General features: G+C 35.4%; 1 protein-coding gene across 1 annotated transcript; it reads right to left on the minus strand.

The window, feature by feature from the left end:
- On the minus strand, positions 1 to 22,199 carry LOC128223352 (monocarboxylate transporter 12-like). Its single transcript, XM_052932630.1, has 8 exons — positions 22,150 to 22,199; positions 10,274 to 10,693; positions 8,908 to 9,024; positions 7,103 to 7,246; positions 6,732 to 6,866; positions 2,651 to 2,789; positions 489 to 1,219; positions 1 to 245 (listed from the first exon to the last, which is right to left on the minus strand). Exons 2-8 carry the CDS (start codon positions 10,449 to 10,451, stop codon positions 1 to 3), a joined length of 1,689 nt encoding a protein of 562 aa, XP_052788590.1. The 5' UTR covers positions 10,452 to 10,693; positions 22,150 to 22,199.
- Positions 22,200 to 27,994: the final 5,795 nt, after the last annotated feature.

Below are 27,994 nucleotides of genomic sequence, written 5' to 3' on the forward strand. Positions count from 1 at the left end.
CTAAAGTGTCTCATGACTCTTTTCTCTCTTTTCCCCATTATCGTTGTCGCTGCTCCCCTCCTCATCCTCATCCTCCTCCTCCTCCCCCTCCTCCTCCTCATCCGCCTTTTCCTGTCGCCGTCGGCGGCGATCTCTGACAAATTTTACAACGTTCCCACACAGCAGCACGAAACCGCCGAAGAAGATACCGATTCCGCCGAAATAGAACGCCTCGTCATAAGTTCCAAAAACGTCCCGAAGTAAACCTGTATAAAATCAAAAATAATTAACAAATGCTTCTTTTGAAATAAGCAAATCTACTTCCCTTACAGGTCCTTCCCTACCCATATCCGAAAAACAACCATAACCCAACACTAAACCTTATTATAGTCATCAATTTGGTGAAGTACTGCGTCATTGTAGTCCGTTATTATAAATATGTCATTATTATTCTACATTACATTTTATCATATTTATTTTACTCTTAAAGACGACGTTTTTACTATCACCTGAGATGGTGGGTCCGATAAGCGACCCAATCCCCTGAAAACCCAGTAGAAGTCCGAAGGAGCTGGCCATCTTTTCCAGACCAAGAAAATCCACTACCACGACCGACTTCTGGGCCACGTATGTCCCTGATAAGATGCCAAACATCACAGAAAGTGCTGCAAATTCGCTAAAGCTTTCCAATGAGGGCATCACCATGGAGACGATACCGACGCAAAACATGACACCGTTATACACGAGCACTCTGTAAGGTTTCACGCGCTTCATGTCGAGTACAAAACCGGATGTAAACCGGGCAACAGAGTCACTGATTCCTATAATTGAGACTAAAGACGCCGCCTGGAGTTGGGAAACTCCCTTCGATTTCGCCAATGGCGGTAGAAAGACAAATGTCGACATCATTGACATGGTATATAGTAAAATTGCTATACAAAGGGAAAGAAACGGAAAATCCTTCAATAGTGATAACTCTAGGAATGGCTTCCTCTGTTCTTTCGGAACGTTGGACTTGAGTAGAGACTTCATTTGCCCCAATTTTTCCTCTAAAACGGACTTCCGGCGCAAAGGTTTGGAAATGTCTGACGTGAACTCTGATTTGTAAGATAACCCGTTAGTGGCATGCAAGTTATCTTCTCTCGGTTGTTCTAACATTCGATTGCACGGTTTGGGAGTTGATACCTCTTGTAAGATCAATCCAGCGTCCACACTGCCTCTTCGGTGTAACATGACTAATCTGAACATTAAACGATGGTTAAAAACACTGATAAGTGAACATGAACATATAAATAGTCAAAGTTATTGCATCATCATCGCCATCGTCGTCGTCCAGGTCCTTGTTGTTGCCGTCATCATCATGATCACAGCTATTTATATCATAAATATTTAAAATTATTTTTCATTTTGTGAATTCGAATACTTAAATGAACGATACATAAAAGATGAGGCAATTCGCCTCAAATGAACTGATCAAACAAAAAGATATAGCAAACTAAAGAACAGAACAAATAAAACAAGACAGATAAAGCAATAGGACAGATTAAGCATAGCGACATTTCAAGCACAATGGCAAAAAAGCACAACGGCAGGTCAAGCACAACGACAAATCAAGCAGAAGGACAGACCAGGCAAATGACACATCAAGCACAGCGACAGATCAAGCAAAAAGACAGATAAAGCAAAAGGCAAGATCAAGCACAGCGACAGATCAAGCAAAAAGACAGATAAAGCAAAAGGATAGATCAAGCACAACGGCAAATCAAGCTGAAGTACAGACCAGGCAGAAGGACAGATTAAGTAAAACGAAAGATCAAGCAAAATGACAGATTAAGCAAAACTACAGATCAAGCAAAAAGACAGATCAAGCACAACGACGATCAAGCAGAAGGGCAGATCAAGCACAACGACAGATCAAGCACAACGACACATTTAGCAAAACGACATATCAAGCAAAACGACATATCAAGCCAAACGATAGATCTAGTAAACGGACAGATCAAGCAAAACGGCAAATCAAGCTGAAGTACAGACCAGGCAGAAGAACAGATTAAGTAAAACGACAGATCAAGCAAAAAGACAGATCAAGCAAAACTACAGATCAAGCAAAACTGCAGATCAAACACAACGACGATCAAGCAGAAGGGCAGATCAAGCACAACGACAGATCAAGCACAACGACACATTTAGCAAAACGACATATCAAGCAAAACGACATACCACGCCAAACGATAGATCTAGTAAACGGACAGATCAAGCAAAACGGCATATCAAGCAAAACGACATATCAAGCCAAACGATAGATCTAGTAAACGGACAGATCAAGCAAAACGAGAGATCAAGCAAAACAAGAGATAAAACAAAACGACAGATGAAGCATAACGACATATCAGGCAAATAGACAGATCAAGCAAAACCATAGATCAAGTGCGGTGAAAATGTAAACAAAAAAAACATTCAGCTTCAAAACCTATAACGATGGAAAGTAGCAAATGGTCTGAGATAGTATGAACACGCTTTGATTCGGTGTATGTAACACTGAGTTGTTGCTTCCGCATTGGTGTAATTTATCCACAACAAACAGAAAAGAGGATATAACAAACAAAACAAAATATAAGCTAAAGCATAAAAAACACAATTTAATCAAGAAATACTTAACCAAATAACGCACTCGTTGATCCTGGATATCTTGGAGATGCGTTTATGGAGGTCAAGCGGTCGAAAGAGGGCGGCACTGACGAACGTATGGAGGGAGATGGCGGCAAGTAACAACAAAGCGCCTTGGTAGCCGTACTCCCCAAACAACGCCTCTGAATACATTAAATGCAATGTGATTAATAAAATTTAGCATACGACAATGTCCAGGAGTGCGTTGTATGGCCACATACCGTTCGTCTTAGCATACAGGCCGCCGGCGAACTATATGTGGGGCACGATTATGATTACCTGCCACAGACACATAGATACGCAACAATGGCTCAAGCTCTTTTAGGTGCTGTATAGAAAAATGAGCCAATGTAACTTCCGAGCTAGAGACATAGAGCGGACATCATGATTAAAAGTAAGTTGGACTCGAAATTTCACCTAATAACACGATAATAAGTGCTTTTTTGAGAAATTGGAGAATGCAGTGCCATAAAATATGTTTAATTTTCACATTTACTTCGCTTATTTTCTAGACCTATACTTTACGGAATAATAAGAGCTTTCATGAAACAAACGCATGTTTACAAATGAAAAAAGAAAATTTCTGCAATTTTCAGCTGAATTTCACTAAAAAGCTTACATTTAAGATAAAAAGTATAATCGAGTGCTTATATTTTGTCGAAAATAAACAAGACCGCCTATTTACCGGAATAAGCTTGAGCAAAAGCATTGGAATGAGCCAATACGCTTTATGATAATGCACTCAACACAGAATATAAGGCATACTTGAAGTTCTGTATTCATAAAAAAAATCAAATAATGTTGTTTTCGTTAAATACCCATATATGTATAAGTATATAATTTCAATTAAGCTGATAATGGTCTCAGCAACCTCGGAAATGTCTATAGGGCTAAATATCATCATTAGCAGCAGCACCACCACAAACATCACCATTACCTAATCCAACTTCATCACAAAACCCACCATTCTCGTAAGCGTGTCTTCTTTAAAATGATAACGACTAAAATCATTTAAACTGGCTTAACCCCTAACATTTGTCAATGGAAAATAACAATTTCACATACGCATTCTTTATTATCTGTGGTTTTATTGCTGTTGTATTTATTTGACCAAAAGGCCGTGCTTGGTCCCATGTCATGGCCAGCGGCGTTTTTGTTCGTTATAGTTTTAACTACATAATAAAAGAAAAAAAACTTATATATTTCAAACTCATCAATTTGTCAAAGAAGAACTTATGTCGTGTACGCATGCCTTTTTGTGTCGTATATGTTTGTCTTGGCGCAAACTTTATGCTCTCGAATTGTACGTGGTGATGAATTTGAATGTGTTCGGCACTACAGTACGTTGCTTTTATTCAAACCCTAGTTTAACATTGTTACTGTGGGATATTCTGAATAGATACTGTGTTTAGTTACATTGCACCCTGGTAACCATACTCTCTGAACAACGAGCCTGAGGAAAGTTAGTGCAGTATAAGTTCTACAAACGATAATGGCGGGGTTCGGTGAAAACTAAGATCCTACATAGAATGCAACTCGGAACGCTAATGATGGCTATTTACGAGTACGCTTGATCTTTACTTACGGGTGAAAAAGTAGAATTTTCTGAGGGAGTAACCACAAACCCCCCAGCCAAACATTTAACCAAATAATTTTCTTTTTTGGTGGAGGACCGCAAGTCAAACGGTTACGCCTATAAGTTAAACCCTCTCTGAAGTCAAATCCCGGATCCGCCCCTGGAAGCTTTATACTAAGGTAAGTAACTCTGAAAAGGTAACTGTATACATTTTACCTTTAAGGGTTTGTAACAGTGGAAATATCAGAAAGGTCAAAACTCATGGGTCCAATTTGACTAAAGACTGTCCATTGTTCTTAAAATAAAGTTATGGTATCCAATGAATTCTTCCAACGATTTTCTTTTCATAACTTCTACCCGACATTAGCCAAGTCGAATACATTGACAGTATTAGATACCCTGTTAAATCAATTCAGATCGATGAAATCAAGCATTCACGAAATAGCGAAAGTAGTCGATATTTCACCAATTATAATTATTTGACCAAATACCACAGTATTCATTATCATTTTAATCAGGTGTCTTCATTTGAGGCAGAATTGCACCTAAACCGAGTTTATGGGATTATTAGGGAATTTAATCATTTTGAATTTTATCAGAGGGATAAATCGTTTGGTAATTGATCAATTTTTAAATAAGTATTTTATCGAGGCAGTTGATATTCTGTTGTTTCATCGAGTTGATTTGTTTAATGATATTCTTAATTCGGAATGATTTCCATTGGAGTGGTATAAAGGCATTATTGTTCCTGTAATCAAAACGAACGTCCCTGGCAAACCCAATTAATTACCGTGGGATTACATAAGTACAAATAGTAAAGATAATTAACAGACTTGGTAGAAAATAATAACGTACTGAGCGATACGCAAAAACTGTTACATGATAAGAAATTATTGTACTGCTCTTTTATTGACATGAAACGTGCTTGTGATAGTGTTAGTTAACATCGCCTCTGGCAAAAGCTTTATAAAACATGAGTTGATGGGGAAATGCTAAGAATTTATTAGAACATGAATTCCAATGAGAAATCATGTGTAAAATCTGTAGCTCGTTGTCTGATAACTCTGATTGTGATGTCTGCCTTAAACAAGGAGAAATAATGTCCCCCATTTCATTTGCCCTTTTCGTTGATGATTTCGAGCTATTTAATAAGATGATCATGTAAGCAAACTTACATTAGAGGATATAAATGCATACTTATGTTAATTGCCGACGATATGGTAGTTTTAGGGGGAACATTTGATGACTCTCAAAATAGCATAAATGTGTTGCATGTTTTAGAAGGTAACTTAGAAAAGACAAAGACAATGGAAAATGGGAATGAATTTTACGTGAAGATGGAAATATGATGATAAAGATTTTGAAACCGTTGATGACTTAAATAACACTGAAACAGTTTTAACTGTACCGGGGTTTTTGTTCTAAATCAAGAATCCATAGCATGGTCTCAAGTCTCTGTATGTATTTGTAAATGATTTAACTGTACCGGGTTTTTTGTTCTAAATCAAGAATCCATAGCATGGCCTCAAGGCTCTGTATGTATTTATAAATGATTCAAAGCATTACATTTCAAGACTGGAGTTCTTTGTTAACATCAAGAGGTTGTGGGTTCGATCCCCTCAAGGGGTACTTTCTCATGGTCTCTCAAAATGGACACAGTACTGTTTTCTGCCCAGGAAACGGACTCGACAGTGATTCTACAAGCTCAGCTTTCGTCACAATCGAGCTAAAATAAATTTGTATAATAACATTATTGTACTGTTTGTAAGTCTTATGATAAAGAAGACGAATATTGTTTTATCATAATATATCATGTGTATAACAACATCAGAACAACATTGATTAAATCATTTTATATCAAAAATCCAAGTATGAACAAGTTTATCGAACAAATAAAACGAAAAATGAAAGCATACTAAGTAGTTCAGGTATATTTATAAATCGGATATTTCGTATATGATAGTCTTACAAAAATAACACCGTTCAGATTTTTAAGTAATTTTACATTGTAAATAACTTTCTATAATATTTTATTATATTATAATTATGCGTTTATCTCACAGTTTGATTTCGATATGTTTCTTTCTAATAGTTTCGTGTGTGTTCTTAAATTTAACTTACTTATTCCTTCATCTTTTCCTTGTATTATGCCATGCATTGCTGTGACATTACTGACTTTATGTATTTGTACAAATTCTTATACTTATTATATTTTTTCAAGAAACTGTTTAAAACATGTATACGCCAATACACATTTCTGTCTATCTATCTGTCTGTCTGTTGGCTATTGTATTATAAACCCAGATTGGATAAGAATCAATTGAGTAACTGGCCATTAGTCGAAGTAGACCTATCGTCTTATATGAAAAATTGTCCGATTTAGCGAAGGGTCTTCAGCACCGACATCTTTCTAAAAGTATGTTTGAGCTTGTGAATTTAATCTTTTCGATCACACACCAGTTTCTTGAATCTAAAAATCGAATAAAGTCGAACAAGTGAAATGAATTACCTATAAGCGGTGGAAAGCTGAACATGCCTAACCCCGTGCCAGCGGTTGCTATGCCGACGGCGAGACCTCTCCGTTTGTTAAAGTAGTTCGTCACCATGATAAGGCTAGGTGAATAAGTTAGGCAACGACCAAATCCTGCATTTAGAGATAAAACGTAATGTGTATAAATTGCCATGTCAGTATACCCAACGTGTATGCCTTTGTATATATGCATACACGAAATAAAGGTAAAACGAAAATACAGTTGTGGTGACACTTTTGAAGGACAGATAGAAAGACAAAAAATGGCATCTATGCTACATGTACATAAATATTGTCCATTCATTTACCGGCCTTTGGTGAACTCCTTTCTAATGTTATATAAAACTTACCGCCGACGATACTATAGGAGAAGTACAAGAACTCAATGTTTGGTGCAAATGCCGAGATGACAATACCAATGAAACACAACACGCTTCCGAGTAATACCACAGACCGACAAGACCAGCGGTTACACATTGCGGTCGCGACCGGGCCTATAATGGAGTAATCATGTGGGTTAAAAGCAATAATATGTCAAGGAGTTAGCGTGGTAAAGTGGTAAAGGTGTAGGTCTACAAACTTAGCGGTGTGTTTTCTACTTTTTATTCAGATGATCTCAATTTGGCGACCAATGGTGACAAGAAAAAAACTTTCAAAAAGACGGTGTATTCATTTAAAACATACAATGAAAACTTCAAGGACAAGCCCAGTAGTCAAAATGTTAATAAGCCCCTGTTTATGGACACAAAGCATAGGCCAAAACGCCAATGAACTATAGACACAAACATATTAATACATACACAAATACAAACACCAAACACAAACTTATACCACCTACACAAATACAAACACCACAATCAAACCATGCCCTAATCAAAATTGCTTTACCGTTAAATATTGAGTTTGCGAAATGTTGCTTGCACGCATCTGTGTTTGTGCAGTACACTTACATGCTCCACGTCACTCATGTGTGTGTGTACTTAGCACAAGTTTAAAGCGTGCAATCGATATCCAGGACGCATATTAAATTTGTGATCGACGCCAGGTGTATAAGTGCAAGGTGAACGACAAAACTGTAAGGGACGCGATTTATACTTTATACATGGGTCGCATGAACCTCCGGTACACATGGAAAAATAAATTTCGCAAACGGCTTCAAAAGCCAACTGCAACTTTAACTTGAGGGAGTAGCGTTACGTACAGAACAAGTAGAGTCCCGATTATTTTGATTTTTTAGTTTACAACAATTGTAAAAAAAGGTCATATTGAATTAAGCTTAGACACTCCCTATGGCGCGATGTTGCGCGAGTGACAGGCGAAATTCTACCTGTCTGGCTTGATGACCGAGAACCCGACTCACACACGCCCGTGTGGGGAAAAGGCCCGGAATGTCATTTTAAAGTTCGCTAACTACTGCGATTACCAGACAACCTATTATTGTGTTATTAGTGTGCAAGCTTAATCTATAAGATTTAGAGTGTAATAAAAAATGTTTTTCTTTTCGAACCCAAGATGTCTTCAAATTTCGAAATGACCTAACAAAAGTGAATCATAAATACAAATAAAATATTCGTTTTAAGATATCTGACTTAGTTCAATATCAATGGTTTTATTAAAATAAAAATATGCACATTTTCACACAAGTAATCCATTCCTTAGATTTATGTTAAATATGAGTTACGACCTATTTTACTAGGAAGATATAAAAACCTTTGATTAATTAATTGCCCGAGTTGGTTAAATAAGGTTAGAAATCCGCCACCCGCCGAAAAAGTCGTTGGCTAAACACCAAAAGGGGTACTTATAAGGAGGCCACATTGATGTCTGATCAGAAAAGAGTTGCGAACATATTTCCAATCGACTCTTCACAAATAAACTGAATAAGCAGTGAATGCGATTGCCGTATCCCGTCCGCTTTACCTCACACCACGACTAAGGGACATAAGTCGTACATTAAAGAAACCAACGTAATGTTTCTTGCATCACTATATGTATTAACATATGAGTCAAGTGTGTTAAGCACAGCTTTATTTGATTCTAATAATAGCCAAGGTAAAAGTATTAACTCGTTGACGACGACCATACAACCTTCGATACAAAGGTTACGACAATACCTCTAATTGCTCAAAAGACGAGCTAGTAATAGTTTACTCACCCATCAATTGGAGAGAAGTTGTGAAAAGGGAGAAGACCCATGCCGTGGCCACAGAGCTCTGGTTAAACTCGTCCTTCAGTTTCATGTACATCACACCACTGGCCTTCATTATGCCACCTGGAAGGTGAGATATAAATACATGTACGTATCTACGTATATAATGGTTAACAGATTATATGAAAGTGAAGTCAAATGCGATAGACAAGGCGCTCTGGTTCAGCTTGTCCTTCAGTTGTATATGCATCACACTACTAGCCTTCGCCGCACTTCCTGGAATATGATATATGAACTGGTATTTACCTATGTTATGTGCCAAGATCTAGAGGATAGAATAGTGCTAGGCTGTGGCAACAGTTTTGGTTGTCTGCATTATGACGAGTCCTTAAGTACGTAAATATTCAAATATTATAATCATTGTTTGTAAGGAAAGGCCACTGCGTTGACGTATTAAGATGCACTCTTACTCCCAAAAAAGATTAACCACAATTAATACAATTGTTTTAATTTACTGAAAATGATAAATACATATTGAGAAAAATGTATCTTTTGAAGAATATCGTGCTTAATTTGAAAGAGAGGTGCAGAAAACATGGTATTTCTTCCTCTCTCTCTTAAATTGTATGTTTGTTATACATGCGTACATGTATTGATTTTAAATGCGAGTGTCACTTTAAGACTACTCTCCAGTTGAACTCACTCTTTTTTCATGCCTTCGGAAGTCCTCGGTCATTTTCCATCGAAAACAAGCTCGGATGCATCTGGACGGTTTACAGTGTATCGCTTAGTTATTTCAATTTACCGGTTTAACTTAATGACTTCACTCTTGGGAATCTTAATTATTCATGCAATATATCTATTCACTGGAAATCAATTTAAACTTAGAAATACAGAATACACGTTAAAACGCTACAGTTGATTAATACTATTATTTTAAATTTTACGAACTACTTCTACCGATGTACCGGCATACATTCGAGGTTGTTTTCGATGACAAATAGCCGAACAATTCGGAATGTATAATACACGACAAGCCGTTATCATGTCGTCTGAATGAGAGAGAGAGAAGAGCTCACATAACTTCTTTACATCACTATTGTACCCATAAATCATAATATAATTTGTTTATAAGCATTCGAGAGAAAATATAGGCTATATAAAAGTTATTGTCGAAATATTTTCAAAAGTTAGAATATATATAAATAAAAATTATATTATTTTATAATCTAATCTAAATTCATTTAACTGGGCAATCATTTCAGGGATTAGTAGAATTCCTAATATAGCGTCCAATTGTTTTGATTATGACGATTAATTTCTAAGACAAGCTAGTTTGCTACAAAGATTAGGACAAATCAACCCCGCTTACCAATAAACACATGTACGATGACTCCTCCCAGGACGACCATCCAACCCCAGCTTCCATCCGGCACCCAGCCAACCTGCTGGCTTGTCTGAATCTCTATTAAACATTCTTCCTCACGTTTCTTTGGTTCATTTTCTTGAGGCTTAGCATCTTCTTTGATTTCCTTGACTTGTTTAAGCATCGTTGATGCGTCTTTGTGTCTAATGATTTTAATACTAATTCCACGTGTTCATAAACATTAACAGTTTCTCTTTCCAACTCTTAGAAAGTACTTAATTCTGACTGCACTTCATTATCAAATGGTGTAAAAATAAGAAAATCATTCGGAGACAAATGTGGGCCGCGTGCTCAGTTAAGTAGATATAGAGAAGTGCATGTATATCAAATTTGTTAGATAACACAATCTTGGGACATCGGCTGAAACTGCAGAAACCAAGATAAAACATTAATGAGATGTCATTAATCGTTAATCTTTTAACCGTATTTAACATAATAATCAGTTCCCAACAAATGTCATGTCAAATCGAATCAACGTTGTAGCTGGGACAGTCATGTAACATGAAATACATTCTTGTCCAGCTCTCAATAAAGTCCGGGTCGAACCCTGGGCAGTTACATACAAGGTATCTCATTTTATTTATTCACAAGTTATCAAATTGACAATGGTTTATATCGTAACATATTCATGATTTGAAAGAAAATGCTAGTGCCTTAATTTTGTATGTGAAATCAAATATCATAAGTAAATAAATGCACAACATGAAACATAATTTATCTTAATATCGTTCATATAACACAAAATTAAGAAGATCAAAGACAAGCGGCTTGGATGGAGTGGGCAGGAAAAACAAATCATGTTCATATAATTATTGTGATGTCCTATGCAAGAACCGTTAGTTTCTTCAAACTAAATGACACGATCCCCACATCCAAGTACTGAAGTATAACTTGACCAGCTGATAGACCATCAAAATTGAGTTCAAAGTTGCTTCCTTCCAGTCATATTAGGATATCAGAAGTATTGAAACACTATTCTAGTAAGATTCAAGGAATTTCTGTGCGAAACTCTAGCTCTTTTAATAGACCTGAGCCTGGCCCCAATATCACAAAAATACTTAAGTCAAATCTTAAAGTCAGTCTCAACACATTTTATCACATAACAATAAAATTTATGAAAAATCACATATGTTTTTTTACAGTTTTATAAGCGCATTCTATCATAGAATATGCTGATAAAATCCTTTGATCGAATTCCAAGGTAATTATTTTATACAGCCAAAAATGTTTTTGAGTACAATTCTGTATTCTTTATAAAATACTCAAGTAATTTTATTGCTCTAGAATTAGTTTTCTTTGAAATATTGACAAAATCTTTTTATCAACACATTCTATGAGAAAATACGTTTTCAAAAATTATAAAAAACATGCAAGATTTTGAAGAATATTATGCGTTTATATAGTGAAATGAATTGAGACTGAGTTTAAAATGGCCCTGTCCCAGGGGTGCAGAATTTGTGAAAATTTTGAAAATCTTCATTTATGAAACCGCAAATCTCAGATCTTTGATATTAGGTGAAAAATCTCATTAAATGGCCCTTCACAAAGATTGTTCAAATTATGAACACGGGGTTAATTCTTATCCCGTCACGGGTCCCAGGTTTCCATATACATAAAGGCCTAATTTAAGGAATTTTTGGCATGACAATCCCCTGCTGTGCATCTCCTGTTAATTGCACTGATGTCACAGTAGGGGCCTATTTCCTGTATATATGTTTATTGGCTCAAGGGCACATATGGTCCATATCTATAATAATACCTCCAAAAATGCACAGCAGAATATTCAGATCAGAGATCTGATGAGACAATTAGGCAATTGATTTAAGATCAATACACAAAGGTTGTGTACAATACACGGTTTGTTTTTATGTGGGGGGTTTTGGGGGGAGCGTCACTTATTGAAGGATTAAACTAGGCCTTTATATAGTTAAATAAATTAAAACATTCTCCTCCGAATCCACAAGGCCAAGACTTTTCATAATTGGTATGTACATGTAGCCTCATATAATGGCTATTTACCGAGATTTTTCAAATGCTTTCCATGTGGGTTCTTGGGTTTTTTAATGCTGGTGTAGTAAAATCTTTGAAAATCTTTTTCACTGAATACTGTTGATGTTTGGTATGTAGCCCCATGTACTGGTCTTTTACCAACATTGTTCCAATTATGTCCATTGTGTTAAACTGGTCCAACTCCTGGAATTCCCTGACTTTCTTTAATGCTTCTTCTTTGATAGTAAAAATCTTTGAAAATAAATCTTATCAGAAATCACAAGACCATGTCCCAGACCCCTGATATTTGGTATGTCACCTCCTGTAGTAGTTTGTAACTAAATTGAGACCAGTGACTTCCAGCAGCGGGTGTCTTTTTTAGCAACAACTTTCTTCTTTATCAACCAGCAACTTCTTGAGCATTGAATAACTTCATTATCAACCACTTACTCACTAGGCAACCAATGATCTATTTAGCGATGACTTACTTCGCAGGCATGTTCTTCCTTAGCAACTTATGACCAATTTAGCAACCAATGTCTTCCTTAGAAACCACTCACCTGTAAGCAATGGATGACTTCCTTAGCAACCATTGACTTACTAAGTCACTTATTTCTTCTTTAGCCTTAGCAACCGCTTACAAATTCAGATATTACTTCAACTATAGTAACCAATGACTAACTTCTTAGCAACCAATGACCTCCAAGGCAACCATTGACTTACTTAGTGACCACGTACTTCATTAGCAATTAATACATTCCTTTAAAACCAATGACTTCCTTAGCAGCCATTACTTCCTTAGCGGCAACTTACATCCATAGCAACAAATGATTACTTGAGCGAACATGACTTTCCGAGCAACCTATGACTTCCTTAGTTACAAATGACAACCTTAGCAACTACAGTCATTCATACTTACCAATCACTTCAAACTTCCTTTGCAACCACGACTTCCTTACCAACTCCCTTCATTCTTATCAACAAATGATTTAGTTTAAAAACTTCATTGTTAATACAATACGGGGATTTAAGATTCATCAGTATTGTTTTTCTTTTATTGAATTGACTTTAATTGACCGTTAGTATAATCAAGGCATTGTTGACGCATTCAGCCCTCTCAGTGCTTTGAAACACGAATGTATCTTGATACCTGTAAAACTACTGCACTAGCAATTAAAAACATAGTTTATAATGATCATTGTTTGGACAAATACTGCATTTACTTTGGATATCAGAAGTCAGACGTGTAAAGTAAATGGTATTTGTCTGATTTTACGGTGTAAAGAAATTCAAACGATTTATGAAGATGGTACCGACCCCGCCCCCTTTATCATTGTCCATGCAGCACGGACGCATTTTTGCGCTTCTGCTATTTACGGTTGTCCTGTTCTAACTAACCTATTCAACAGTAAACCTTGTTGTGTAACTTGCCACAAATATGTAGCTCTAGTACATCAGTGCTTTCGGAACTTTGATTACCTCACGCTTTACACCACCTGAACCCAGTGCGCTGTGGTAATCTTCGTCAATTCATTATGGAAATCGGATTGTACGCTGTTAGCGATACATTTTGCTATCAGGCATCACATATCGAAGAATAATAGTTTTTTAAATATCTCATTCAGACTAGTTTCAGTACCTTTTAACTTTGCTTTAAACATGTATCTTAACTGCAGTACATATGTTTGTGTTTTCTTAGTTTTATAACCATCTGAACAGGCTAAGTGTTTATAGGTATCTTAAAACTGCACTCTCACAGATTTATTGTTTTGACAACTTTTTTTTCTTTTTTTGTCTTGGAATGAGCCAATTGTTCCGTTAAAGTCTGGAAACCAGTTATAAATGACTGACGCAGTTTTTTTCCTATTAACCTTCAAAAATTGGTGTTTAAAGGCTTAAAGCGTTACTAACGCTTCAAGGAAAATGATTTTTTCGGCAGTTTTCCAAATAACTGAGATCTCTTCTTTAGTGAGTTATCTTTAAATACTAAATTAAAATAATTGATTCCCAAATCAGCTAATTTTGAGACAAAAAAAATCAAATAATAGTCAAGACTGTCACCTGAAACACTTTTTTACTTTGAATCATTACAAAAATGTACCTGTGAAGATTTCAAGTACACAATGTGCAAGTATGTGATATTTTATCCTGCTTGTTCACTCATATTATTCTGGTATCAATTGAAAAGGATTAGATAGTATTATAAGTTACGGGGTTAGTAGGTGGCCCGATATGTGATCCGGTCACCTACTAACCTCGTAACGTATATATCACGTCGACAATCTGCTTACATGTTTAAATGTAGAATGTTCATCGGAATCGTAAAATATACGCCATTTTGGTACTTTATCAAATTGGTGACCAAATATGGAAAAAATGGGGTAATCGCGTGACCAGTCCAGGACCAATGGCGTTGCGTCATTTATTTTGCAGTAGGCCTGATATACAAAAAACAAACATTTTAAAGATATATAATACACACGCGTTTTTTGGCAGTCAAATATCGAAAAAATATTTATTTATATATGCGTTTTCAGTTCAAATAAAAATAAGTACAGAGTGAAATAACTTTGCCGATAATGTATGTTCTATCAATTAGTATACATCTTTTTAAAGCTGCACTCTCACAGATTGACCGTTTTGACCAAACAATTTTATTTTATTTTGTCTTCGAATGAAGCAATCTTTGCGCAAATATCTTGAAACTAGTGATATAAGACTGGTGACAAAATATCAGATCGCAGCCTTTAAAATTAACGCTCGAAAATCGAAGTTTTGTGGTTAAACGCGGTAAGGAAACGAGTTCTACTGCAAAATCCATCAATTTTCGAACGCAAATATCAGAAACTGCGATCTGATATTTTGTCAGCAATCTTATTTCCATAGTTCTCAGACATTTACGCAAAAAATGGCTCATTCTAAGACAAAAAATAAAAAACGGTCCATCTGTGAGAATGCAGCTTTAAAAAGCAAGCAATACATTTCGTCACCTTAGTGCAATAACTCGATAACTGCATATAGAAGTAGAAGCAGGTATGGAGTTCTTGCACTAAGGTAACGATTATTTCATACATAACTAATGTCTCGTTGAAATGACAGGCTTATTTGTACATCGGATAAGCCAAGGTTATCATGTTATCGTAAACAAAGAAATGATACGTGAAACATCGTGAAACATCGTGATTTTGTCTCCTAAAACTGTGTGTGCACTTTTATGTGCGGTATTTGGTGCACATGTACTAGTTACAATGACAAGTCTGCAATTAGATATAATATAAAATATATATGAAGAAGCATGTATGTACAAAAGGACATGTACATCAATCAAGCTAGTACAACCTATCATTTATCAGGTAACTTTAAAATATTGTACAGACAAATAAACCTGTCATTTCATCGATACATTAAATATAATGTTAAATTTCGTGAGAGCAAATCTATAAATACATGTAGTTTCAAATGTAAATGCTCTAGCTGCACTAACGCGTTTAATATTCAGTAGTGATATCGAGACAAATGCAAACGGACACGTAAACAAAATCCGTTTATCGATACTACGTGATAAATGACGTCATAAATACATCGGAAGGCAATATTTTAGATCGAATCAAGACTTGAAACAAAGATAACTTTTCTTTTTCTTCACCATTTTAAATGAAACAAATGGGAGTCTATGCGGTTTAAAGAGCACCGCCTTGTTTTATTACTAGTTTGACTAGGTGATAAATTTCTATAAACACTTCGACAAGCCTGTTTCCAAAATAATGTTTTGACAGTGCTCCATCTGGCGGCTGTTTTGTGAAAAGGTCTCTCGAAGTGTTTCAAGAAACTAAACCCACAATTAAACTCTAGTAAAATATCAAAGGCGGGGCTCTGTAAGCTGTGAAGACTGCGCTATGTTTTATTTAAAATGGGAAAAAGTAGTTATCTTTGTTTTAAGTCTATATTTGAAGCAAAATATTGCCTTTCGACGAAGCATTTATGACGCATTACATCACGTGGTATACGTACACTGATAACCAACCTTTCATTTATCAGGTATCTTGAAACCATTGTACAGACAATTTTTATATTGCTAGAGATATGTCCACAACAAATGTTTGTACCTTCATTAAAAATCGTAGTCCCTTAAAGTATGTGTGTGATAATGAAGTCCAGGGCGTTTCTTAGCGCATTTGTATAGGTGGATACCATGGAAACCAATACAATAGCAAAGATAAGGGCACCGTTTTCTTAACCAATGACTTGTGTCTAACCGGATTTATTATTGTCGGACGACCTTTTTTTGCGGTATGTTCCCAAATGTAGCCAAAGCCGTTAATATAAAACAAATTCTAACAGTAGTCTCCCATTTGACAATGTCAATACTATCATAATATACTGGTATGTTATTACATCTTTAAGGCTATCTTTAATTTCTGTATATATAGACGACTATATATCCAGTATTTAATACAATGTTTCGATAAATAAATATATATATATACATTTACGTCCGAAATCACCACCTAGAACCACATCATAACAAACCCTTTTTGGAACATTTAAAAAAAACTCTTGCATCTGATCATTAGTACATTTTCGAAACAAACCTTATTTTTTAGTTCCCATTTCTCTGAGCCATAAGAGGCATAAATTTTGCATTAAATACTTCCAAAAACGTATTATATGGTACGTGCCTAAAATTATTAAATAACTTAAAAACATGAAGAAGTGTTCGCTTTGCCTTCATTGACATACGTTCAGCCATTTAATACACAGATAATGTACTTGAGAATTGAACACCAACCCTTACAACATTAAGTTTACCACCATTCTTAATTACCGTAATTTCCTTTTTGTCTACATTGACAACAAGCTAGCATTAATTGCAAAAGTTTTGTATAATATTTAACTGTCTTTGCGGGCCTTAAACGGGGCGCAAGTAAAAATCTTGTACAGCGATAAACAGCAGAATCACTCGCATGTCTTATGCACGTGATGATCCCCATTCAGAATATCCCTGACTTCAGGTAGCTCTAGTACATCCACAAATGTTTTATAACCTGGCAAATTCCCAGTTCTCGCACTAACAACACCACAGCATAGCAGAACAAAGCATGTTTAATGCCATTGCAAACATAAGTAGTTACTATTAACATCAAAAGGAGAGTTTTTAGAAGGCGAGTTCACTGGGTACACTTATATTCAGAATGCATCTCTTTCACAATCGCAATAAAATCTACAAGCCTTTGCAAACATGAGTAGTTGCTATTGATATAACAAGAGCTGTCGAAGGACAGCGCGCTCGACTATATACTGCTTTGGATAGAAATGAATGCAATCATTGTGTAATATATGCCTGTCAAAAGCAATAAAACATCAAATTTTAGAGGAAATACGAAACACCGCAATGCGACGAAACCATGTTTTCAAAAATTGCCAATATAACATTAGCCACCGTTGTAAAATTCAGTTTCACAGCCTTCGTTGTGAGATTCAGTTTCAATGTTTAGTGACCTTGACCCTATGGGCCCCTACATGCTAAACTTTCATAAACTATTCATACAAACTAAGTTTGATCACAATACTTCAACCCTAACTAAATTATTCAGTACCAAAGGTTATCTATTTTAGTATCAGTGACGTCGACATCGACCCTTGAAGTGCCAAGTTTGGTCGCACTATGTTAATCCTAACCAAAGTTGTTCAGTAATTTTCTTTTTTTTCTTTTTTAAGTAATAGTGACCTTGACCCTAGGGGTCCCAAAAGCAATCCCATGAGAGGCCTCCATAAACTCTTCCTATATACCTAGTGTTTGTGAACTATAACTAAAGCTATTCAGTAATTATCATTTTCTTTCTTAGGAACAGTGATCTTGACCTTGACCTTGACTCTCGCGGTCCCGAACACAATTCCATGCAGAGTCTCTATAAACTCTTCCTACATATCAAGTTCGGTTGCAATATTTAAACCCTAGCTTAAGTTGTTCAGTTCCAGCCATTTTTTTTATTTAAAGTAACAGTGATCTTAACCTTGATCCTAGACATCCCAAACGCGATCCCGTGAAATGTCTTCATAAACTCTTCTTATATACCAAGTCTGGTCACAATATGACAAACCTAATTACACTTATTTTATAACATAAATGAGTTTGACGCCGTCCTTCCGCCCAACAACAACCAGTATAAGCTAATAACAAGGTTCCAATGTGTGCACGTTGCGTCTCTGAAACGGTGTCGATCGGTATTTATGGTCGTTATGATCGCCTCTGAAACGCACCCCTGGTTAAAACTCTGCCTATGCAAAGCAATAAAAATGTAAACAAAAGTTATTCCATGGCAGTAATTTGTAGTCTTTTGTAGGCTAAGAAATATATTCATATTTTTTTCTGTCAAAAACGGTATTTAGAAATTAACGTCATTTACTTGTTTGTTTATATCGGTTTTGACTTGTGGTGACCAATGTGAGAATCACGTGGAAGTCATGTGATTCCTCACCCAAATTGTTTTCTCTACACATAATAATCATCTTCAAACTGGTCACGAGGAATTTAAAATCTACATAATTTTCCAGTAAAACATTAAGTATTTGTTACGGAAAAGTTATATTTTTCTTTAATATGTGGCAATCTTATGAACGCTTAAAGACATAAAAATTGTGCATCTCTTTTCTATTATTATTAATTATTGTTCAACTACTATACAATTATTAACCTATAAGCTGTGCAACCATTTGACACAAACACACAATTGACCGAAGCGAAAGCCGAGGTCGAAAATGAGTTTGCTTTCAATTAATTGACATCTCATATTTGTAGTCAACTTGTTGGGGTCGGCATGGGTCCTAAATAAAGTTCAGTATATTCCGAACAATTTGATATAAAAATTATTATTTTCGCTTCAGAATTCAAACTTTGGTGGAAGGTGACATATAATTTCTTATTTAACATTAGAATATCATGTTCCTAATCTAGTTTACCACCTTATAACTTGTTGTTCAATTCAGTTCTGCTATGGCAAAACATAAAAGTCATTCTGTTGAGCTACTCTTTTTGAAAACCTGCATGCGCGAATATAGGTTTGGGTTAAAGGGACTAGAAACCAAATGATACAATTGCAAGAAAGTTCCGTCTATGAACGGAACTGGATATCACATTAAAATGGCAATATGGTGGTTCTTATACAAGCGTATATAACAGTCTTAAAGGGACTAAACGTAATCAGTAAAAGTTTTTTACTTGTACATTTTAACATCTTAATGCTTTGTCATATAAGATCACAGTGGTATTTAATGATTGTTTTTAAAGTTTGTTTAACTTCCTTTTCTATTGCGATTGAAGTTAGGAGATGGATTAAGAGGACTTAAAAGGACATTTAAGAACCATTTTTGTTAGTATGAGCACATGTTTGTTTAATTATATTTCTGTCATATATGAAGTTGTGCAATCAAAAGTACAATGTTTGTTTTAGCTATATTTCTCGTTTAAAGATAAGTTATAGTTGAAACATTGATGGAATCATGCGTCGTGTATTGGAGGAAAAAAACATTAACAAAGGCGTATGATATTGGTTTTTAGATGTAGATTCATTTTCTAGTCTTCATGATATTTTTGCTGACCAAAACACTTCCTTTATTCTGCATTCAACATTGTGTAATTTTCAGAAAAATGGTATATACTGGCGGGGAATCACGTGACTTCAAGGGGGTTCTCACACTGGTCTCCACGGGTCACAATCAATGTAAACAAACAAGTAAGAGACTTTAATTTCTGAATGAATTACAAGTGTGAAATGTTTTAGATTTGCTTGTATTGTATTAAATGATGCACTCCTTGGCCAAAATTTCAGCGATGCATCGTTTTACAAATTCCGTCGAGTTGAAATTTTGGCAAAGGATTGTATCATAAAAATACAAGCAAATCTAAAAAAGTTCGCACGTGTTGTGAGCCGTGTTAATTCATATGAGAACCCCTTTGAAGTCACGTGATTCCTCACCCTGTGGAAAGTAGTTGTTTTCATAAGCTAATATACAAAGTCTAAGCTGATCAAATGTTATACTCTACATGAATGGTCCCCTTTAGAGGTCACGTTGTTAGGCGTTTTAAGAAAAAGCCACAACAATGTTCTGGCGGGGAAAGCAATCACTGATGTAATAAGCAACACACTCAATGTCTGCAGAACTTTCTGCTGAAGTGTGATGCCTGGGCTGCGATAGCTTAGAAGATAGTTCATAAACTCAGCACTTGCGACACAGTTCTGTTATGTACTTTGTAAAAGGTACATATGATTGTTCTTATGTTCAAGTACGCTTGAATTGCTCTATCTTGCATAAGATAATTGAATGTGCAAATGTTTCTGTTTTTTATAAACATCAAAGGTAACATGTGTTCAACAAAAAATTGAATGAATTTATCCCGTTTACTTTTTCAAACTGAAATTATAAGGGTCAAGTCATTATTTCAAAAAGCTCAAAATATAGCTTACCCTTGAAGTACCCTTGAAGTACACAATGACATTCGTCAACAATAACAGAATAGTTGATACCACGGACTTTAAATTATAACCTCAACAGTTACGGAATTTTGCACGGGACTCGCTCATATTTCTGCACCAATTTATTTTTCCCGGTTATGCATCTGAAAACACTTATGTTATAACTGTTTTACTCTTTGATACCGAAATGGCAGAAAAAAAACACACTTAAAGTATAAAAAATGTTCTGATTTTAGTGGGGTGCGTGCACACCGGTACCGTCAAGGAAAATAGAAAACTGGCAACAAAACCTAACGTCTAGAAAGACTCATACACAATTGGAAGGATAATTTAACCTTTGAGACTTTTGTTGAATGTCGTTACTAAAGCTTTTCCAAATCGTTGACTTGAAAGACAATATTTGACCATATATCACTGTTTGTTGAAGGGTTCCAGCCGTCAGTATCTTCTTTTTACATTTTATTTCGGCTCACAAAAAATGCATTAGAAAGTCCATTTAAAAGGACAAGACACCAGATGATTCAATGCAAGAAAAAAAAATTGTCAAACACTGGGAAACCATTATGCGCTTTTTTCAAACAAAAAATATATTTTCCGATTTTAGGACCATAGGGTGTGGAGTCCCTTTAAGTCGATGAAATCTAAACAAATATGCTGATATGTTCATTTGACAATGACTTATTGCAAGGATTGGACGTGTTAGTGTTGCCTTCCATCTGTGTATGAAATCATTTGGTCAACACACTGATAGTGAACTTTAAGTTGATTTTGTTGTCCAGTTAGCGCAGTGGGTAGCGCACTCGCTTCTTACCTCGGGTTGGCTTCCCGGTCTGGGCGCAAGAGAGTTTGCTTGTTAGTCACCAAGCCGGAAAAGTGGGTTTCCTCCGGATTATCCGGTATCCCCATTAACATAAGACCACACTCACTCACAATCGTTGTAAAATAAATATGTTTAAACTAATTTGATTCAATATTATCCATGCACTGACCATGCAAATAAACTCATGAACAGATTGACCGCACTGTTGAAAATATTAAATTAATACATATATCTTCTTCAAGAACAATTGATGCGTTCTGGTTAAGCGCAAACTGAGTGTTAATATAATATTATATTAAAAATAAATGTATTTTTTAAAATGTTCATGAATAGTTTGCATGGATTTTTCCAAATATACTTTTCCATCAATGTTAATCTCATATGATATATGTAATATAAAAAGAGTTACATTGTCAGGTGCAATATCCAAAGTAACGCATTTCCTCCAATAGTCAGTGAAATACAGGATGTTAAAGGACTTAATAAAAATACTCTTCCTACAGTGTGAAAACACCCCACCTTCACCAAATCATACTCACTCAATAGATAAAAAATCAATTAATAAGTCACTTTATGAAACACTCATTTCACAAATTTACCTGTCTCTGCAGTTTTACAGGTAACAGTCAGATTCACCAACGGTGAAACAAGCAGAATGACAGCTTCATCAGTCACCGCACTCACTTTGGCATAGATCACTGTTTCTGCATACCAGAAATACAATTCCATATTTATGACTTAAAACCTTAATCATAAATATAATATAATCTAAAACACAAACATAATTCTGACATGAATCATAGATATATACGATATATCTCAATATAAAAAAATACCCGGTTGGTTAAAAGAAATACTTCTCCAAACAGCGTAAGGCCACAGTCTGGAGATATTTCAAATGGTAGGACTCAAACTACATGAACCAGGAAAAACAATCACTCCATTAAATCATAGATTCCTTAAAAAATGTCTGATAAATTGGTATTTCACACCTGCTGCACATCAGTATGGTAAAGACGTGCCTGTTAAATACCAACCAATCGTAACGACAGTTAGCAGCAATCAAACAGTGATTTCAAATTATGTTCGGCACACAATAGTACAGATTTTAGTCTATAGGCCCCAGGCCTACAGACTTGAATACCGCATATGAAATCAGGTATCGTCAGACATGACATATTTGGAGAATGAATGTGCCGGGATTACAAAATGGAACTAATGGTGCTATGCGGATTATAATAGTGTAAATTAAAAAAAAAACTTTTTTTAATACGTTCATAAGAATGCAACGTTTATGTAAATTTTTAATTGAGCTGAAGAATCTTAAAATCAATTTTGTTTAGGAATCAACTGTAATAGGTGATTATAGATAATTCCGTCCTCAGCCAATATCGGGCTCAATTTATTAACTTTACACTAGCAATAAACTTGCGAGATGAAAGCAATATATACATATATCCTTCAGAACATATAGGTTTATCAGTTACTGTTATGAAACTAACTAATTGTAATAAAAAAATCACCAATTTACATTATCTATTCTTAGGTTATGACAGACACTTATCGGTAACAGTCTGGGTTCACTCGAAATATTTTGGGATTCGATTTTTATTGCATGTGAAATCCCGCTTGTCGCTCTCACAGCCTTCCAACGCTTTCAGCGCTTTTATTTTTATTTTCTACACACAGAATTTCTAATTCTGGCTCCATTCACATGAGCACAAAGCAATGAATATGATCCTTTCCCGAAACAAGAAAGATCTCGGTAAATAATATTGATAATATCACCTACATTGATTGATTTAAACTATAACCAAACTAATGTGATGGCATTTGCACTAACGTATATGGTACACCGGACATCTGTATTCTGCTATTGCTATCACCAGCCAGCATCTTCGTTTACATTAGCAACGTATCTCGGTTTCACTGCGCGAACAATTTGTTTATGCACCGTGTCTTCAGACGCTCTGTATTGACGTCACTTAATTTGATCATTGCGACTGAATGATTGAGACTACAATATCAGAGACTACAATATCAAATCAACTATGAAGTGATTTTTCCCGGCCTGCTCCGTGGTATGGTGCGATTTGTTAACAGCATTTTTTTGTCTTTGTACCTTAACTTTAGTTCTTTAATATTTAACTAAATTGTATGAGATAAATATTTAAAAAATGACAGTAATCGTAAATCAAGGACAGGCTGAACAGTGTGAGCCAAATGGAAGTTCGACCTTTGTGATGGATTATTCGATCGGAATGATTTTGGATGGAAATCGACAAACCGAAAAATGATCTTACAGATGTATATGCATTTTCTGTATCACTTCTTCTGAGCGACGACGTTTCGCCAAATCCTGGACCTTTTTTTAATAATGCGATGAATAATTGCAGTGTTTCCATAAGAATACACAAATATCATCAATTTTATTTTGCTCTATCTGTCATCACTTGATTCATAAAAGAAGTTTTCTCAACCCAAGGAAAGAAAGTATTTAAAACTAAAATCAGCATTAAAGATTAATCCATCTGATACTTTATTGACATGTTCTCAATGTGCCATATGCCCTGAATTGAATCATTGTTTTCATGTTACAGACTCAGCTTTTATCCCCACCCCCGAGAAAATAACAACTCAGCGACCATATGGACCAGAATCATCTGTAACCTGACAGTTGCAACCAGTTTTAAGTTATTAATGTCTCTTTAAACTCAATCCAGGTCCCGAAATTGCGCTAATTGCGGCCTTATCGACTGTCACAGCCTCATAGCAACTTGTATAAGAGAAGAATGTGAGCCATTTGTGAAAAGGAGGTCATTTTTAGGTCATACAAGAACTTTGACAACAACTCTTTTAATGATCATATTTTCCATGTACCGTTCCATCTTGCCTATATCTTTGAGGACAAGGATTCTATATATTGGGCTCAAGAACACAATCATTGACGAGCACGCGCCCATTTAAGCAGAATATCACAAAATGGAATCCACAACCTTGCATGATCTTACTACATTTGTACCATAAACTTATTTACAAGGCTCGTCAAGCAAGAAACACCTATTACAGAAATCAAAACATGGCAAACTTGATTAGATACACAAAGTTCAGAAATCTTAAAACTAAGTTCAAAAGCCAATCTATAGCTGTTTATTTCCAAGAAAGGTGTAGTGGAGTACCCAACTCTAAAGACTTCTGGTCGACACTTAAACCCTCTCACAGAAACCCACAAACAAATCAGATAACCCAGTAATAACCTTAAGACAACATAGGAAAATTGATTTTTGATCAAAAGCTGGTGGCGAATGAAATGAACTCATTTACATCAATAAAGCCCAAAATATTGGAATATCTGGAACTCAGCTTAAAGATAAACACCCTTATCTTGAAAAAATACAGGAAAATTTCCAAATGTTACCTGATTTTCATTTCACCCCGGTCACCGATATAGATATTGTAATATATATAGATAGGTTAAATTTAAAAAGCAACTGGTATAGATCTTATTCCTCCTAAAAGCATCATTTCTGGCAAAGATACTTTAAAAGTTCCCATCCCAAATATGGCCAACGAAATCATAAGCCAAAGATAATTTCCATAAGCTAGCACATGTTACCCCTATTTTCAAGAAAGATGACCCATTTATTATAAAGAATTATAGACAAGCAGTATTTTACCATCAATGTCCAAATTATATGAACGGGTAATAAGTGAGCAATTAATTAGTCATTTTGTTACTTTTTTCATCTTTTCCTGGCAGGTTTAGAACAACATATGGATGTCAAACTACCCTGTTTAGACTGGTGGAAGACTGAAAAAAGGCCTTTGATGAGAACACATATGTAGGTGAAATCCTAATGGACCTTTCATAAGCATTCGACAGCTTGTCCTATGTTCTCATTTTGGACAAGCTTAATGCATATGGTTTCTCAGTCCCATCATGTAAATTTATGCACAGCTATCTGACAAACAGAAGCCAATGGGCCAAACTTAGTCAAATTACCAGTGAGTGGGACTCAATCCTGAAACGCGTGCCACAAGCATCAATATTAGGTCTTCAACATGTCTCTCAATGACATCTTATTCTTTATCAATAAGGCAGCCTTGTATAATTATCCTGATGACAATACTCTTTCTCTCTGTGATAAAAATCTTGATGCGAAGACTACTCTTGAAGAAGAAGGTAACATTTTGATAAACTGGTTTACTTCCATTCAAATGCAGGCTAACTCTGATGAAAGATTTCAAGCAATTCCAGTTAGCTCAAAGACAGTTAAAGAAATAAAATCAATATACTTAATCACAATATGACTTGTGAAGAGCAATTTAACTTTTTAGGAGTAGAGGTAGATAGTTTATTAAATTGTGATACCCGGATTTCTAAAATGTGCAAAAAAGCAGCCAAACAACTGAGAATCCTTCAAAGACTAAGCAAGTTTTTGAAAATCAATACTTTTCAATATTTTATCAGATCAAATTTCAACTACTTGTTTGGCATTTTTGTAGCAAGACCAACACATAAAAATTAGAAGAGATTCAATGCAGAGCATTATTGTTTTTAATGATTACACCTCAACTGACTATAAAATTTTCATAGAGTTCAATTGCCAACATGACATCTGAGCTGGGTATGAAATATCGCTATTGAAACTTACAAATGTCTGTACGGTATATCACCAGCATATGTGCAAAACATTGTAGCTTTCAAGACATGTAATTATATAATTTTAATATCAGATATTAAAACTGTGTAGATGTTCCATCAGTAAGAACAACTAAATATGGGAAGAACTCATTCCGCTTTGAGGCCAGTCAGGTATGGAACAGCCTCCCAACGGAAACAAGGTGTTCTCAAAACTACATGGAATTTCGAAGGCTGATCCGCACCTGGACAGATCCCTCTGGTAAATGCTCAATGTGAAAATAATCTTTTATAACTTAAAAAAATAAGACCGAGTTTAGATTTATAAGGTGTTTCACCGAATATCCTTTACCCATTGTCTCTATGGAAAAGGAGTTTTGTTTTCAGCGGGATGGCCTACACCCACTGGACAAGATGCGGCATTTAAATTTATTTTGAATATGAATATGAATTAAAATTATCAAAATAAATAACAAGGGCTATTATCAACTTTTTAATATTCAACAATTTATATAACATCTGTCGAACACAAACAACTACTTGTTGGTTTATTTTGCATTTCCAATTAACATTCTTACACAGTGGCAGGTACTGATATTGTCAGGACAGTGGCCGGGCAGAGATTTGAATGTTTACCTGTAGGTAGGGATTGACCAAATCATTGAAGCAACCATTCCTTTGTACGCTACTGTTTCTGATTAAATCTAGTAGCATTAAAATAACATGCTAAAATAAATACCTCCTCTTAGCAATATTTTTCAAAAGGATTTACTAGCAAGCTAAATAAATTGTAACATTTTAACCTTCTACTGTACCATGATGTAATTCCCATGTACATAGTGCTAATTACAATGTTGGTGTTTAACTAGAGGAACCATGCCCGTGTGGACTGGCCGTATAGCCGGGAAAACTAGTTGATGTTATCATTGTATTCAGTGCTCTAATTCATCATACCTTTTGTAATTGTATGCATGGATACGATAAGAAACGGCTTTTGTAAAAACTTGTTCCAATAGTGTTCCTTTTTAAAACTATATGCTTTTATTTCCAGGTCACCAGCTCATTGTTATGTTTTGAGATGTTATGTACGTATGTGTGCTATTCATGTGGGAAAATAGCTTATTGAGCTAATGTTGCTTGTTATCATATACCCCACTTAATAATAAAGATTCTTGTATCGTGTATTTTGAGTTATTATGACGTCCTATGATGAACTGTGTCAATATGGCGTTTCATTATATATATGAAAATTGCTCAACGGCCAATTATGGACGGTTTATTTATAGATCACGTATCAAAATAAGTTACGGGGTAAGAAGGTTAAGCTCATAACCGATATGGTTGTCTTTGCTCGGAATATCCCATATCTGGTCGCCTAATAACCCCGTAATGTACATATCACGTCGAAAACCTGTTTACATTGATTAAGATGCCAACATTTTGGAAATGATTCATTTATTCACCGAAATCGAAAGAGACGCCAATTTGATAAGAAATAAAGTTAAGTGACCAAATATGGGTGAACCAGGTGACCAGTCCTTGACTAATGACCATTCATGGCGGGATGAAAAATGAATATGTTCTTGGCATGCAGTATGTCATAAATACTGTATTTCTGAATTCTGTGTCTTGATAAGTCAATAATTTATAGATACAAATGTACATATATATAGGATCTGCCATAGTCCGTATATAATAAACAAGTTAATTCAACGAGTTCAAGTGTTGATAGCGAATCCTTG

The sequence above is a fragment of the Mya arenaria genome, chromosome 17 (genome assembly GCF_026914265.1).
Source record: "Mya arenaria isolate MELC-2E11 chromosome 17, ASM2691426v1".
NCBI lineage: Eukaryota > Metazoa > Mollusca > Bivalvia > Myida > Myidae > Mya > Mya arenaria.